Genomic DNA, 17,820 nt, shown 5'->3' with positions numbered 1-17,820 from the left:
CTTGAGTTTTGGAGAGCTTTGAGTGGGGATTTGAGGGACCATTTGAGGTCTGATTTCGATGTTTTTGTTGTGTATGGACTTGTGGGAGGATAAAGATTCTAGTGATGTGATTTTTATCGAATTCTGAGATGTGGGCCCTGGGGTCGGGTTTGGCCAATTTCAGGATTTATAAGTTAAATTGATTATTTTCGCTTGGGTTTTGTTCCTTTAGTGTGTATTAATGTTATGATACTGATTTTGGTTAGATTTAGACCATTTGGAGGCCGATTCCAGTGGCAAGGGCATCACGGGCTAGAGTTTTGCCCGGTTGAGGTAAGTAATGATTGTAAATGTTGTCTTGAGGGTATGAAACCCCAGATTTCACATTGTTCCACTAATTTGAGGTGACACATACGCTAGATGACGAGCGTGAGGGCATGCACCATTGAGGATTGTGACTTGGTCCGTCCCGTACGACTATTAAGTCGCGTATTTGATTGAAGCCTATTTGATACTATTATGTTTTGGAAAGTATTACTATGTTTTGGGCGGAGTGCCATACTTTGGCCTCGTGCCAACCGTTTGGACCCTTAGGGACTTTTTAGTACTATTCCTCCCTATTTGACTTAATATCTGTACTCAGTCATGCTGTGTTTTACTAATTTCATAACTATGTCTTATCTACTTTGTTTTTACACTATAAATAATATTTTGGGTTGAGTACTATATTTTTACTGTTATCCCGAGTGGCTTGAGAGATTTCTAACTAAGTGAGGCTGAGGGCCTGTGTTGTGAGGATATCATGGGATTGGGCTGCGTGCCACAACATGTTGTACTGATTGTGATATATGAGAGGCCGATGGCCTGATTTATTATGTCACGAGATGGCTTGTTGTAGTGCTTAGGCTATAGGAGACCCTCCGGAGTCTGAACACCCCCAGTGAGCGCGGGTACCCAGTGTAAGTAAATGATATTGCCCGATGAGCTGTTGTTGATTCATGTTGTTTCCCGAGGGGCTGATTACGAGTGATTGTGAGGTAGCCCGAGGGGCTGGTTCTGTTGATATTTTACCCGATGGGCGATTTATGGTACATGTTATGCCCAATGGGCTGTTTACGTTTCTATCATTTTTACTCACTATTTCATCCCTTGTTTGAAACTATTGAAAGATGTTTTTAAAAGAAAAGGTTTTACTGAAATTGAGTTGTTTTTACGAGATAATTGATTTCAGTACTGTTTTGGAAATATATTATATTTGTTGTGGTGTTATGACGTGGAATTATCTATTTTCTTACTGCTCAGCTTTAATTTACTTTTATTACTTACTGAGTTGGCATACTCACATTACTCCCTGCACCTTGTGTGTAGATCTAGGAGTTGCGGGTCTTGATAGCGAGCATTGATCGTTCATTCAACAAGTCTTGGAGTCGACAAGGTAGCTGCATGGCGTTCGCAGCCCTGCTCTTCTCCCTCATATCTTCCCTAGATTTTTTTAGCATTATCTTCCAAACATTGTTAGACTTTATTATGCTTAAACGAAGTTGTAGTTTCTCGTGACTTGTGATACCCCGATGTCGTGCTTGCATTATTTTCTTCCGCACCGGTTATTTGGACTTATATTATGAGATTTTTGTTAATAATGGCTTAAAAATGAATTTTAAGGAATAATGGCATGATTTGGGATTTGTGTCGGCTGACCTAGTTTCACGATAGGCGCCATCACGACTAGGTCAGTTTTAGGGTCGTGACAAGTTGGTATCAAAGCCTAGATTACATAGGTCTCACGAGTCATGAGCAGGTTTAGTTGAGTCTCACAGATCAGTACAGAGACATCTGTACTTATCCTCGGGAGGTTGCAGAACCTTTCGGAAAACTTCACATTCTTGAATTTCTATCGTGTGAATATATTGATTCTGGTAACTAAACTTTGGTTATTCTATTCTCTCACAGATGGTGAGGGCATGTGCTACCGGTCAGGATGGACGACTACCAGTACCACCAGTTGGGGCCACTAGAGGCCGAGAGCACGGTCGAGGCCATGTTAGGGGCAGGGGTGTAGCCCACACAACAGCTAGTGCAGCACCTGCAGATCTACCAGCCGCCCCAGTTCATGATCAGGTACTAGTTGTGGATGCTCCAATAGTACCGGCTCAGGCACCCGCTATGCCTATTGTTATCCCAGGACTTTAGGAGGCCCTGGCCCAGATTCTATTAGTGTGCACTAGCCTGGCTCAGGCAGTCTCAGTTACTATGGTCGCAACGACTTCTCAGGCTGGGAGAGGCACAATCCCGCCGCTCGCACACCTGAGCAGGTCGTGCAGGGACTTTAGACATCGGGGGCACCTCCGGCCCATCCAATTGTAGCTGCTCAGGACTATGTAGCTCCTGTTATACCAGAGGACGAGCACCACAGATTGGAGAGGTTTGCCAGACTTCAACCTCCATCATTTAGTGGTGCTGAGGGTGAGGATGCACATGGTTTCTTGGATAAGTGTTAGAGGATGCTTCAGACCGCATGTATTTTGGAGACCAGTAGGGTATCCTTCATAACTTTCCAGTTCTCCGTGGCTACACTCAGTTGGTGGTAGGCTTACAAAAGGTGTAGGCCGATTGGCGCAGCACCCCTTTCTTGGCAGCAGTTCTCCGTTCTCTTCCTGGAGAAGTTTGTACCTGAGTCTCGCCGAGAGGAGCTGCGCAGGCAGTTCGAGCAGCTTTGTTAGGGTGATAGATATGTTACACAATATAAGATGTGATTCTTCGAGTTGGCTCGTCATGCTATCTGGTGGGTTCCTAGAGACCGATAGAGGATCAGGAAGTTTATAGATGGCCTCGATTTCCAACTTCGATTGCCTATGACCTGAGAGAGAGTATTTGGTGCTACCTTTGATAAGGTTGTGGACATATCTCAATAGATTAAGATGGTTCGTGGTCAAGAAAGGGTTGAGAGGGAGGCTAAGAGGCCTCGTGGTCAGGGTGGATTCAGTGGTATTCCTCATGAAGGTCAATTTCAGCACGACAGAGGCCGTCCATTCAGGCATGCTCAGTCATCTCACCCAGTTTATCATGGGCCATCATCGGACCATGGTTCTCACAGTTCCCATCAGGGGCCATTGATCACTTAGTGCTCTTCCAGCCCAAAGTTCGTCATGTTCTTCATCAGTTCAGGGCTTTTCCATGCCAGGTTCTTCTGCTAGTCATCCCGGTGCTAAGAGTTCCCTTCAGTCCCCGTCTCCAGCACCAAGGGGTTGTTATGAGTGTGGAGAGTTGGGGCATATATGGAGACAGTGTCCTCGTCGTCTTAGGGGTTTGTCATAATAGAGGAGTCAGCCATCGACTTTAGCACCAGTTACTTCACCACCCGCCCAGGCAGCTAGGGGTGGGGGTCAGTCAGCTAGGAGTCTCCCCAAAGGGGGAGGTCAATCAAGTGGTGGTCAGGCCCGTTTCTATGCACTCCCAGCCAGACCCGATGCTATTTCTTTAGATGTGGTGATTACAGATATTGTCTCAGTCTGCCACAGAGATACCTCTGTGTTATTTGATCATGGTTCCACTTTTTCATATGTGTCATCATATTTTGCTCGTTATTTGTGTACGCCCTGTGAGTCTCTTATTTCATCTGTTTATGTATATACTCTGGTGGGCAATACTATTATTGTGGACCGCATATATTGGTCGCATATGGTGACTATTGGGGGCTTGGAGACCCGAATGGACCTTCTGTTGCTTTGTATGGTTGATTTTGATGTGATATTAGGCATGGATTGGTTATCTTCGTGTCGTGCTATTTTTGATTATCATGCTAAGGCAATGACGTTGGCTATGCCGGGTGTGCCACAGATTGTGTGGCGAGGTTCGACTAATTTTGTCCCCAGTAGGGTGATCTCATTTTTGAAGGCCCGACAGATGGATGGGAAAGGTTGTCTTTCTTACTTATCTTTGGTGACGGATATCACTACAGAGACTCCTGGTATTGACTTAGTCCCGATAGTGAGGGACTTTTCGAATGTGTTTCCTACAGACCTGTCGGGCATGCCACCAGATAGGGATATTGACTTTGGTATTGATTTGGTCCTGGGCAATCAGCCCATTTCTATTCTATCGTATCGTATGGCACTAGCGGAGTTGAAGGAGAAGCTTTAGGAACTCCTTGATAAGGGGTTTATTCGGCCTAGTGTGTCGCCGTAGGGTGCACCTATTCTATTCGTGAAGAAGAAAGATGGCGCTATGAGATATGCATTGATTACAGGCAGTTGAACAAGGTAACAATCAAGAACAAGTATCCTTTGCGTTATATTGATGATTTATTTGACCAACTTCAAGGAGCGAGAGTGTTCTCCAAGATTTATCTCTGTTCAGGGTATCACCAGTTAAAAATCAGGGACTCGGATATCCTTAAGACAGCTTTCAGGACCCGATATGGTCATTATGAGTTCCTTGTGATGTCTTTTGGGCTAACCAATGCCCTAGCAGCGTTCATGCATTTGATGAACAATGTGTTTTGGTTTTATCTCGATTCGTTTGTCATTGTATTCATTGATGAAATTCTAGTGTACTTGCATAGTTAGGAGGAGCATGCGGATTATTTAAGAGTGGTATTGCAGCGGTTGAGGGAGGAGAAGTTCTATGCAAAGTTCTCCAAGTGTGAGTTTTAGCTCAATTCAGTGGCTTTCTTGGGGAACGTGGTGTCCAGTGAGGGTATTCAGGTTGATCCGAACAAGATAGAGGTGGTTCAGAGTTGGCCCAGGCTGTCCTCATCCATAGAGATTCATAGCTTTCTTGGTTTGGCGGGTTATTACCATCGGTTCGTTCAAGGATTTTCGTCTATAGCATCACCCTTGATCAAATTAACTCAAAAGGGTGCTCCATTCAGGTGGTCGGATGAGTGTGAGGCGAGCTTTCAGAAGTTCAAGACTGCCTTGACCACAACTCCAGTGTTAGTTTTGCCATCAGCTTCAGGTTAATATACAGTGTATTGTGATGCTTTGAGAGTTGGTATTGGGTGTGTGTTGATGCAAGAACATAGAACGATTGCTTATGCTTCTCATCAATTGAAGCCCTATAAGAAGAACTACCTCGTTCATGATCTATAGTTGGCTGCCATTGTTCACACGTTGAAGATTTGGAGGCATTATCTGTATGGAGTGTCTTGTGAGGTGTTTACTGATCATCGTAGCCTCCAACACTTGTTCAAGCAGAAGGATCTCAACTTGAGGCAGCGAATATGGTTGGAGCTTCTATAGGACTATGATATCACTATCTTGTACCATCTGGGGAAGGCTAATGTAGTGGATGATGCCTTGAGTAGGAAGGCAGTGATTATGGGCAGTTTGGCATATATTCCTATTGGGGAGAGACCTCTTGCAGTTAATGTTCAGGCCTTGGCCAATCAGTTTGTGAGGTTGGATATTTCGGAGCCTAGTCGGGTCTTAGCATCTGTGGTTTCTCGGTCTTCCTTGTTTGATCACATTAGAGAGCGCCAGTATGATGATCCTCATTTGCTTGTCCTTAACGACAGAGTTCAGTGTGACGATGCCAGAGATGTGACTATTGGTGATGATGGGGTATTGAAGATGCAGGGCCGGATATGTGTGCCCAATCTAGATGGGCTTGGGGAGTTAATTCTGGAAGAGGCCCATAGCTAACGGTATTCCATCCATCCGGGTGCCGCAAAGATGTATTAGGATTTGAGGCAGCATTATTGGTGGAGGAGAATGAAGAAGGATATTGTGGGATTTATAGCTCGGTGTCTCAATTGTTAGCAGGTGAAATATGAGCATCAAAGACTAGGTGGCTTGCTTCAGCGGTTAGATATTCTAGACTGGAAGTGGGAGTGGATCACCATGGATTTTATAGTTGGACTCCTACAAACTTTGAAGAAGTTCGATACTATTAGGGTGATTGTGGATCGACTGACCAAGTCCGTGCACTTCATTCCTGTGTGTACTAACTATTATTTAGAGTGGTTAGCATAGATTTATATCCAAGAGATTGTTCTCTTGCATGGTGTCCCAGTTTCCATCATTTCAGATAGAGGTACTCAATTTTCTTTGCAGTTTTGGAGGGCCGTGCAACGAGAGTTGGGTACTCAGGTTGAGTTGAGCACATCTTTTCACGCTTAGACGGACGGGCAGTCTGAGCGCACTATTCAAATATTGGAGGACATGTTGTGTCATTGATTTTGGGGGTTCATGGGATCAGTTTCTGCCGCTCATGGAGTTTGCATATAACAACAGTTGTTAGTCAAGTATTCAGATGGCTCCATATGAGGATTTGTATGGGAGGAGATGTAGATCTCTAGTAGGTTGGTTTGAGCCGGGCGAGGCTAGGCTTTTGGGTACATACATAGTACATGATGCTTTGGGCAAGGTGAAAGTGATCCAGGAGCTGTTTCGTGCAGCGCATTCAAGACAGAAGAGTTATGCTGACAGGAAGGCTCGTGAAGTGTCCTACATGGTTGGGGAGAAGGTTCTATTGAAGGTTTCACCCATGAAGGGTGTTATGAGATTTGGGAAGAAGGGTAAATTGAGTCCTCGGTTCATTGGGCCTTTTGAGGTGCATCGGAGGATTGGGGTGGTGGTGTATGAGCTGGCCTTGCCACCTAGCTTGTCGAGTGTGCATCCGGTATTTCATATTTCTATGCTCTAAAGTATATTGGCAATCCGTCTCATGTTTTAGATTTCAACACGGTTCAGTTAGACAGTGATTTGACTTATGATGTGGAGCTAGTGGCTATTTTAGAGTGGCAGGTCCGAAAGTTATGATCAAAGGATATAGCTTCAGTGAAAGTGTAGTGGAGAAGTCAGCCTGTGGAGGAGGCTACCTGGGAGACCGAGCGGGAGATGCAGAGCGGATATACACACCTGTTTGAGGCTTCACATATGTTTCTTGACTCGTTCGAGGACGAACATTTGTTTAAGAGGGGTAGGATGTAACGACCCGACCGGTTGTTTCAAGAGTTATCGCTTCGTTTCCCCTATTTATGCTTCTTTATATGTTGTTCAACTATATTTCATCGCATCGTGTTGGTGGGTTTAGGTTCAGAGTGGTTTGTAGAGGAATGAGACACTTAGTCTCTTTTGAGTAAGCTTAAGTTAAAAAAATCAATCGGATGTTGAATTACGTGTAAAAGGTCTCGAATGTGGATTTTGATGGTTCGGATAGCTTTGTTAGGTGATTTGGGACATAGAAGCGTGATCAGAATGTAGTTTGGAGGTCCGTAGTAGATTTAGGCTCGAATTGGCGACATTGGAAATTTTGCATTTTCCGGTCGGCAGTGAAAATTTTGATTTGGGGTCGGATTGGAATTTCGGAAATTGGAGTAGGTCCGTTGTGTCATTTGTGATGTGTGTGAAAATTTAGGTAATTCGGATGAGGTTTGATAGGTTTTCACATTATTTGCGGAATTTGGAAGTTTGGAAATCCTTAGGCTCGAATCCGATGGTGATTTGATGTTTTGATGTTGTTTTGAGTGTTCCGTAGGTTGGAACAAGTTTGAATGATGCTATGGGACGTGTTGGAATGTTTGGTTGAGGTCCCGAGGGCCTTGGGATGATTTCAAATGGTTTTCGGAAAAGTTTAGACTTGAGGAAATGCAGCTTGTATGCTGCTTCTGTCATATCCGCACCTGCGGATTGGGGACCACAGGTGCGAGCTTTTCATGAGCGGTCTTGAGGTGCAGGTACATAGAGGAACCACAGGTGTGGCTTAGTGCCCTCATCTGCGTGATCGTAGGTGCGGTTAGGCGACCGTAGAAGCGGAGTTTAGTTGGTTAATAAAAATCCGCAGAAGCGGAGATATGTCCGCAAATGCGACATTGGTACCACAGGTGCGGTTTTGCTGGGCAGAAAGTATAAATAGAAGCCTTCGCAAAATTTGGTCATTTTTCCACCATTTGTGTTCGGACTTGAAGCTTTTTGAATGGAATTCAAGAGGGATTCAAGCGGTAAAACTTGGAGGTAAGGTTTTTTAACTCAATACTTGATTCTATAGAGATTTTTAACTAATTAGACATGAAATTAGTGAAATTTAAGGGTTAAAATTGAAGGCTATGGCTTGAGTTTTGGAGAGCTTTGAGTGGGGAATTGAGGGGCCATTTGAGGTCCGATTTCGATGTTTTTGGTATGTATGGACTCGTGGGAGGATAAGGATTCTTCGTGTGATTTGATTTTTATCGAATTCTGAGATATGGGCCCAGAGGTCGGGTTTGACAAATTTTGGAATTGTTGAATTAATTTGATTATTTTCGCTTGGGCTTTGTTCCTTTATCGTGTATTAATGATGTGATATTGATTTTGGTTAGATTCGGAGCATTTGGAGGCTGATTCGAGAGGCAAGGGCATCGCGGGCTAGAGTTTTGTCCGGTTGAGGTAAGTAATGATTGTAAATGTCGTCCTGAGGGTATGAAACCCCGGATTTCACATCATTCCACTACTTTGAGGTGATGCACACACTAGATGACGAGCATGGGGGCGTGAACCGTTATGGATTGTGACTTTGTCCGTCCCGTACAACTATTAAGTCACATATTTGATTGAAACCTATTTGATACTATTGTGTTTTGGAAAGTATTACTATGTTTTGGGCGGAGTGTCATATTTGGGCATCGTCCTAACCGTTTGGACCCTTAGGTGCTTCTTACTACTATTCCTCACTATTTTGACTTAATATTTGTACTAAGTCATGCTGTGTTTTACTGATTTCATAACTCAGTTTTATCTACTCCGTTTTTACGCCATAAATAATATTTTGAGCTGAGTACCCTATTTTTACTATTAGCCCGAGTGGCTTGAAATATTTCTGACTGAGTGAGGACGAGGGCCTGTATTGTCAGGATATCATGGAATCGGGCTGTGTGCCACATCATGTTGTACTTATTGTGATATATAAGAGGCCGAGGCCTGATTTATTATGCCATGAGATGGCTTGTTATAGCGCTTGGGATATAGGAGTCCCTCCGGAGTTTGAACACCCCCAGTGAGCGCGGATACCCAACGTGAGTGATGTGATGTTGCCCGAGGGGCTATTGTTGATTCATGTTGTTGCCCGAGGGGCTGATTACGGGCTATTGTGAGGTAGCCTGAGAGGCTGGTTCTGTTGATATTTTGCCCGAGGGGCAGTTTATTGTACATGTTATGCCCAAGGGGCTGTTTACGTTTCTATCATTTTTACTCACTGTTTCATCTGTTAATTGAAACTATTGAAAGATGTTTTTAAAAGAAAAGATTTTACTGAAACTAAGTTATTTTTACCAGATAATTGATTTCGGTACTGATTTGGAAATATATTATATTTGTTGTGGTGCTATGACGTGGAATTATCTGTTTTCTTACTACTCAGCTTTCATTTACTTTTATTACTTACTGAGTTGGCGTACTCACATTACCCCATGCACCTTGTGTACAGATCTAGGAGTTGCGGGTCTTGATAGTGAGCATTGATCGTTCATTCAGCAAGTCTTGGAGTCGACAAGGTAGTTGCATGACGTTCATATCCCTGTTCTTCTCCCTCATATCTTCCCTAGATTTTTTTAGTATTGTCTTCCAGACTTTGTTAGACTTTATTGTACTTAGACGGAGTTGTAGTTGCTCGTGACTTGTGACACCCCGATGTCGGGCTTGTGTTATTTTCTTCTACACCGGTTATTTAGACTTATATTATGAGATTTTTATTAATTAATAGCTTAAAAATGACGTTAAAGGAATAATGTATGATTTGGGATTTGTGTCGGCTGGCCTAGTTTCAAGATAGGTACCATCACGACTGGATCAGTTTTAGGGTCGTGACTGTTACACCTTGTGTATTCGGCGTTATCATGCTGTAAATGGGATAATTCGATAGGAAGATAATTTCTATGAGATATTTAAATGATGCGATAGTTATACGTTAAGATTGGAAGTCATTTGAGTTGTGATTAAAAATTCGACAAAGATCGCGCGCAAGTTACGGGTTTAAATTTCACTAGAATTTGGATAAAATGTTGATGACCTTTTCTCTCAATATACTGGGAGTTATGGTGTGTTCTACCTACCGAATAGAAGGTCTATGAGTCTAGTTTCCAACGCAACAAACCGTTCGTTAATACGACTTCGGAGTAGAGAGATATTAACATTTTCGTACAGGGGTGCACACTGTTACGGGAACAGTGTGCCTAGTCGGGTTTAGTCAAAATTTCTTTATTTAAGTCAATTTTTAAAACAGAACCCCTGCGTTTTATCCTCTCCAAAACAGAACCAAAAACCTAGGGATTTCCTCTCAAACTTCTCCCATCCATCTAGCCAAGCATAACAACAATTTAGTCATCCTCAAGATGGAGAACACCATGGTAACTTCGGAATCGTGAATTCTTCGGTGTTTCACTTTTCATAGCAAGACTCCGCCTTGAAGTAATTTCGAATTTTGAGTAATTCTGGTCACATAAGGTATGATTTAACTTCCTCTTTGATCTTTGTAAACTTCTACCATAAGAACAAAGTTTCTTGCAACATGGGACCTAATCTGCGCCAGATTATCAACTGAATCTATCCGTTTTCTAGTCCCAATAATAGGATTAGTCTTATTACAACTCATCCTCATTAACTATGTTTGTTTACTTGTGTAGATTAATAAATTAGTAAACCACATGTTTCTTTTTGCTCATAAAATTATAAAACTTTCCCCATCTAAGAACTACTTATTAAAATGTTCATACTTGGAATGTACTACTTACTACTGTTTTGTTGGGGCTGTTCTATATGGATTTATTGTGTTGTTTGGATATGTGAAGACATGTATGGAATCATGTCAATGAGGAGATGTAGTAAAGTAAAATTTGGTGGTGTGTTGGGGGAAAATTAATCTACGAAAGAGTCTACAAATTCATGGCCACAAGTTGTTCGCGTAAATGTCTAAATGAAGAATTATTTAAGCTATGAGCTTGAGTCTGATTTTGAATGGTTTGTATTATGTAGGAAATCATTCCTAAGGCTTTTGAGGTCTTGGAAACAGTATATAACTCCATCGACAAGGTATGTAGGGCTTTCTCTATACTTTTCGGCATGACTAGAATTTGAATAAACGTTTATCGAATTGTCTCGTTGGATTCGAGTTATTTCACCTTCAACTTATAACGATGCTTAGACCTGATCTTTTCTCATAGATTGCTTACTCTAGAGGATATCTATGAATTCTCATATTTCCTTGTTCCTTGCTTAAAAAGAACTAGAGCCTTTTTACTCGTTCTCCTTTTGACGTTCATATAAATCATGAATAAGTAACATTTACTTCAAAGGTACTCATAATACACAACTTTTAAGGTTGGTTTCGCATTGCACCTATATAATTTATGATTTAGTATATGTATGTATTTACTTTCATTACCGAACCGCATTATAGACGGCCGGGTATGACACATATTGTGTAACCACTGATCAGTTGGGATTACCGAGCTTCACGTGGCCGGGTACGATTCTACCGAGCCTTTATTATGGCCGGGTATGTTATGGATATTATAGCCCTACAGAGGGATTTATTATTATATAATGTGATATATTATAAGTAGCGATAGTGAACGATGGTGTCATGGGCATACATTTATATCCATGTTGAATTTTAGTTTCCTACCGAGGCTAGTTTCAGAATTCAAATTATCTCTATCTCTCTTCTCTTGTTAATTACATTTTTCATGTTACACTTGTCGCCCTACATATTCAGTACATATTTCGTACTGACGCATTTTTATGCGCTGTGTTCATGCCCACAGGTTCGAATAGACAGAGTGGCGTGCCTCCTCAGTAGGACCCCCAGGATCAGCGTTGGGTTTCGCACTCCACTTCTTCGGAGTTGCTGACTTTGAGTCCATAGGTACTATTACAGATGTATATGTGTGGTTTTGGGCATGTCGGGGGCTTTGTCCCGCCCTGTTGAGATTGTCTTACACTCTTAGAGGCTTGCAGACTAGCGGTCATTGTATATATATATTTTTCGTATCGCCCTATCGGCCTTCTGGATAGCTGTTATACTGTTGTTACAGCCTTGTTGGCCTAGTTTATATATATATATATATATATATATGTTATACTGTTGTTACAGCCTTGTTGGCCTAGTTTATATATATATATCGTGTTGGGCTCTTCTACCTGCAGGTTATTATATTTCGGATCATATCTCATGGTTGGTTCGCTCGGGCCTTCGGGCATCGGGTGCCAGCCACACCTCACAAGGTTGGGGTGTGACAAACTTGGTATCAGAGCAGGTCAGTCCTAGGGAGTCTACAAGCCGTGTCTAGTAGAGTCTTGTTTATGGTGTGTTGTGCACCACACTTATAAACATGAGGCTATTGGGCATTTAGGATTATTACTTTCTTCTTGATCTAGATCGTGCAATAGAGCCTAATCATAAGTGTTCATTCCTAATTCTCTTTTTGTTTACCTTCTCAGTGATGCCTAACACTAGGAGACGACAAGTGGCTATGAAATTTATTCAGAGGTTGGATGAGGAGGCGGGAGAGGGCACAAGTCAGGTGCCACCTGCTAATGTCGATCAACATGAGCCACAGAATGAGGCTGATTCTTAGGCTTCCAGGGCAGTACCCCCACCATCCCCGGAAGGGCGTAGAGGAGCTAACATACCTCCAGTCCCTCTCCCAGTTGTTCCTGATCAGGACCTAGACATGCGGAGTGTTGTACAATTGCTGACTCGAATAGTGGCCTCCCAAGCCCAACACCAGACCTTCGGTATTGCTGATAGGTCCGTGAGTGCGAGAGTTCGAGACTTTATCAACTTGGATCTTCCAATATTTACAGGGGTTGATCCTAATGCTGACCCACAGGATTTTCTGGATCTTATGCAACGGACCTTACAAATTATACATGCCACGAATGTTGAGTCAGTGGAGTTTACTTCTTATAGACTACGTGATGTTGCTGTGACATGGTATGAGCCTTGGAAGCAAACTCGGGGGCCTAATGTGCCACCAGTGACATGGAAGGAGTTCTCTTAGGCATTTTTATAGCAATATTTGCCAATCGAGCTTCGAAGAGTCCGGCGAGATAGGTTCTTACACTTAGAACAGGGTAATATGAGCGTTCGGGAATATAGCATGCAGTTCAACTCTTTGGCTAGGTATGCTCCTACGATTGTTGCTGATATAAGTGATCGGGTACACCAGTTTGTTAGTGGTTTGGGGGCACACTTGATAAGTGAGTGCACTACAGCTTCTCTAAACCAAGGAATGGATATTGCCTGTATTCAAGCATATGCACAGGGTCTAGAGGATCGCAAGAGGCAACAACGATCCAATCGAGAGCATGATAGAGGGCAGCAGAAGAAGGCGCGGTTCGCAGGTAACATAGGAGAGTTTCGAGGTGGATTTAGGCCATAGTTTCCCCGGCGTCAGTCTTATCCGGCAGCCAGTGCACCGCCACAGTTTCAGGGACAGCGCCAGGATCGGACCACTTATTCTGGTCCAGGTCAGAGTTCACGGACCCCAGGTCCACAGTTTAGAGGTGAGTTCAGTCAGATGAGGCCTCAGTTTCCTAGATGTGATCGATGTGGCCGAAATCATTTTGGACCATGTCGCCAGGGTTCTGATGCATGTTATACATGTGGACAACCAGGTCATATTATGAGACATTGTCCGATGACAGGTGGAGGGGGTATGGCTCAGCCGACGGCATCTGCAGGGGCTTCTTCTTCTTCGGTACGTCCTCCTAGACAGAGTATGCAGACATCAGCTGGCAGGGGTAGGGGAAGATTTGGAGCTTCTGGTTCAGGAGGTCAGCAGAATCGCATATATGTTTTATCGAGTCGTCATGATTTAGAGTCATCTCCGGATGTGGTTACAGGTATACTATCCATCTTTTCTATCGATATGTATGACTTGATAGATCCTGGTTCTACATTGTCGTATATCTCCCCCTTCGTTGCTAGTAAATGGGATAGAGAGCCTGAATTGTTGCAAAAGTCCTTTGAGGTATCTACGCCAATGGGTGAGTCTGTTGTAGTTAGACGGGTATATCGAAGTTGTGACGTGAAGATTCATGACCGCCATACGTTAGCTGATTTGCATGAGCTAGAAATGGTTGATTTTGATATCATTATGGGTATGGATTGGTTGGCTTCTTGTTATGCCAATGTAGATTGCTGGACAAAGATTGTTCATTTTAATTTTCCAAGTGAGCCTATTATTGAATGGAAAGGTGATGCTGTAGCGCCTAAGGGAAAGTTTATTTCTTACCTTAAAGCTCGAAGGATGATTTTGAAAGGGTACATCTATCATTTGGTACGAGTGCATGATATGGAGGTGAAATCTTTAACCCTTCAATCGGTTCCCGTCGTGAATGAATTTTCTGATGTATTTCCTGATGACCTTCCTGGTCTTCCTCCAGAAAGAGAAATCGACTTTGCTATTGATATGCTTCCAGATACTCAACCAATATATATTCCTCCATACAGAATGGCTCCTGCTGAGTTAAAAGAATTGAAAGCCCAGTTGAAAGATCTTTTGAATAAGGGCTTTATCAGGCCCAGCGCATCTCCCTGGGGTGCACCAGTGTTGTTTGTTCGTAAGAAGGATGGTTCGTTAAGAATGTGTATTGACTATCGCCAGCTCAACAAAGTGACTATCAAGAACAAGTACCCTTTACCCATAATTGATGATTTGTTTGATCAGTTTCAAGGTGCCAAATATTTCTCAAAGATTGACCTTCGATCCGGCTATCACCAATTGCGAGTTAAGGAGAGAGATATTCCGAAAATGGCTTTCCGGACTAGATATGGCCATTATGAATTTCTTGTGATGTCTTTCGGTCTTACTAATGCGCCAGCAGCTTTTATGGATTTAATGAATCGGGTTTTCAAGCCATTTCTAGATATATTTGTAATTGTTTTCATTGATGATATTCTGGTATATTCTCAATCAGAAGCAGAACATGAGGATCATTTGCGTGTGGTGTTGCAGACTTTGAAAAATCAGAAATTATATGCTAAATCCTCCAAATGTGAATTTTGGTTGAATTCAGTGGCTTTCCTTGGGCATATCATTTCCGATAAAGGTATTAAGGTAGATGGTCAGAAAATTGAAGCAGTACAAAACTGGCCTAGACCTACAACTCCTACGGAAGTTCGTAGTTTCTTGGGCTTAGCTGGTTATTATCGGAGATTTGTTGAGGACTTCTCTTCTATTGCTGCTCCCATGACAAAATTGACACACAAAGCCGTTAAGTTCCAATGGTCTGATGCATGTGAAAGGAGCTTTCATGAGTTGAAGAAACGCTTAACATCAGCACCTGTTCTAGCACTTCCGGAAGGATCTGAAGGTTATGTGGTATATTGTGATGCATCCAGGGTTGGATTGGGATGTGTTCTAATGCAGCATGGAAAAGTTATTGCATATGTTTCGAGGCAGTTGCGGAAGAACGAATACAATTATCCGACTCACGATATTGAGTTAGCAGCCGTTATATTTGCCTTGAAAATATGGCGTCATTATCTTTATGGTGTTCATGTGGATATCTATACAGATCACAAAAGTTTACAATATATATTTAAGCAGAAAGACTTGAACTTGAAACAAAGAAGATGGTTTGAATTGTTTAAGGACTATGATGTGGATATTTTGTACCATCCGGGCAAAGCGAATGTGGTAGCTGATGCATTGAGTCGCAAATCCATGGGCAGCTTGAAGCATGTAGAAGCTGGGAAATTAGAAATGACTAAAGAGATATATCAATTGGCTAACCTGAGTGTACGGCTACATGATACAGGTGACCAGGGTGTAGTAGTCCAAAATATTGCGGGGTCATCACTGGTAGCTGAGGTAGAAACGCGTCAATTTGAGGATCCGGAGTTGGTCAAAATTAAAGAGAGTATCTCTTTTCAGAAGAAGCAGTTATTCGAGCAATCTGATGATGGAATTCTAAAATATAAAGGCCGATGGTGTGTACCTAATGTTGGGGAGCTTCGTAAGCAAATTATGACAGAGATGCACCAGTCTCGGTACTCAGTTCATCCTAGTTCAACCAAAATGTATCATGATCTTCGTCAGCTATACTGGTGGAATGGCATGAAGAAAGATATAGCCACATTTGTGGCTCAGTGTCCCAACTGCCAGCAGGTTAAAGCTGAACACCAGAAACTTGGAGGGCTACTTCAAAATATTGAGATTCCAGCTTGGAAATGGAATCGATTAATATGGATTTCATTACAGGATTGCCCAATTCTCGCCGTAAGTTCAATTCTATTTGGGTCATTGTGGATAGGCTGACGAAATCAGCTCACTTTCTCCCAGTTAGGACCACCTATTCAGCTGAAGACTATGCGAGCCTGTATATCAAGGAAATAGTTCGGCTACATGGAGTTCCGTTTTCTATTATATCTGACAGAGGTGCCCAATTTACAGCTAATTTCTGGAGGTCTTTTCAAGAAGGTTTGGGTACTCTTGTTAACCTTAGTACAACATTTCATCCGCAAACCGACGGACAAGCCGAACGCACTATTCAGACACTCGAAGATATGTTGTGAGCTTGTGTCTTAGACTTCAAGGGAAGTTGGGAAGATCATTTACCGCTTATTGAGTTTGCCTACAATAACAGTTATCACGACGGTATTCAGATGGCACCTTATGAGGCACTATATGGGAGGAAATACAGATCTCCTATTGGCTGGTTTGATGTTGGCGAGACAAAGTTGCTAGGACCTGAATTGGTACAACAAGCTGTAGAAAAGATAAAGTTGATCCAGGAAAGGTTGCGTACAGCTCAAAGTCGACAGAAATCATATTTAGATAACCGACGTCGAGACTTAGAATTTGCTGTAGGAGACTGGGAATTCTTGAAAGTGTCGCCTATGAAGGGTGTAATGAGATTTGGTAAGAAAGGAAAACTCAGCCCTAGATATGTTGGGCCATATCAGATTGTTCAGAGAATTGGGCGAGTAGCCTACAAACTTGACCTGCCACCAGAATTAGAAGCAATCCATCCGGTATTTCACATTTCCATGCTTCGGAAATTCTTAGGTGATCCTTCTTGCATCAGCCCTATCGAGGATATTGAAGTTTCCGAGAACTTGTCATATGAAGAAATACCTATTGCCATTCTTGACCGTCAAATCCGTAAGCTACGGACTAAAGAGGTAGCCTCAGTAAAAGTACTTTGGAGGAGCAATAATGTAGAGGAAATGACATGGGAGGCCGAGGAGGACATGAAGTCCAGATACCCTCATTTATTTGAGTCTTCAGGTGATATGCCTGAGACAAACATGGCAGGTGTTGCACATATATCAACCAGTGACAGTTAAGGTAATTAAGTTATGGCTAACCTTCTTATTATCATTATTGTATAAGTAAATGGTCGGGTGAGGCCAAGTTGATGTTATTATTATGATGTGTAGCCCTGTGTGGCCTTAGATATGTATGTTTGGGCTGATGACAGGTTTTGGATATTCATATTTATAGGGGAAACTCTGGCGAAATTTTAAAAATTCAGAAGTTAGAATAACCGTTAACATTCGAGGACGAATGTTCTTAAGGAGGGGAGAATGTTACACCTTGTGTATTCGGCGTTATCATGCCATAAATGGGATAATTCGATAGGAAGATAATTTCTATGAGATATTTAAATGATGCAATAGTTATACGTTAAGATTGGAAGTCGTTTGAGTTGTGATTAAAAATTCGACAAAGATCGCGCGCAAGTTACGGGTTTAAATTTCACTGAAATTTGGATATAATGTTGATGACCTTTTCTCTCAATATACTGGGAGTTATGGTGTGTTCTACCTACCGAATCGAAGGTCTATGAGTCTAGTTTTCAACGCAATAAACCGTTTGTTAATACGACTTCGGAGTAGAGAGATATTAACATTTTC

General features: G+C 42.4%; 1 protein-coding gene and 1 long non-coding RNA gene across 2 annotated transcripts; both read left to right on the top strand.

Annotated features, from left to right (window-relative positions):
- The first annotated feature begins 10,032 nt into the window (after positions 1-10,032).
- Positions 10,033-11,993, top strand: LOC142170570 (uncharacterized). The gene is made up of 3 exons (XR_012699826.1): positions 10,033-10,397; positions 10,926-10,982; positions 11,717-11,993. It is a non-coding gene; the product is annotated as an uncharacterized LOC142170570 (long non-coding RNA).
- Positions 11,994-13,054: 1,061 nt separating this feature from the next.
- Positions 13,055-17,250, top strand: LOC142170357 (uncharacterized). Its single transcript, XM_075232250.1, has 5 exons — positions 13,055-13,298; positions 13,365-13,943; positions 14,094-14,220; positions 15,205-16,180; positions 16,867-17,250. The coding sequence occupies exons 1-5, from the start codon at positions 13,055-13,057 to the stop codon at positions 17,248-17,250; spliced, it is 2,310 nt and encodes a 769-aa protein (XP_075088351.1).
- Positions 17,251-17,820: the final 570 nt, after the last annotated feature.

Source organism: Nicotiana tabacum, chromosome 16 (genome assembly GCF_000715075.1).
Source record: "Nicotiana tabacum cultivar K326 chromosome 16, ASM71507v2, whole genome shotgun sequence".
Lineage (NCBI taxonomy): Eukaryota > Viridiplantae > Streptophyta > Magnoliopsida > Solanales > Solanaceae > Nicotiana > Nicotiana tabacum.
This window is presented reverse-complemented; position numbering and strand designations above follow the sequence as displayed.

Bases quoted from the DNA above. Each gene is read 5' to 3' on its own strand.
- LOC142170357 (XM_075232250.1), top strand. From the start codon at position 13,055: ATGCAGTTCAACTCTTTGGCTAGGTATGCTCCTACGATTGTTGCTGAT. The intron at 13,944-14,093 runs GTGAGTCTGTTG...ATGCCAATGTAG, and splicing joins TGAGGTATCTACGCCAATGG to ATTGCTGGACAAAGATTGTT. The intron at 16,181-16,866 runs GTAAGTTCAATT...GGGCCATATCAG, and splicing joins AGGATTGCCCAATTCTCGCC to ATTGTTCAGAGAATTGGGCG.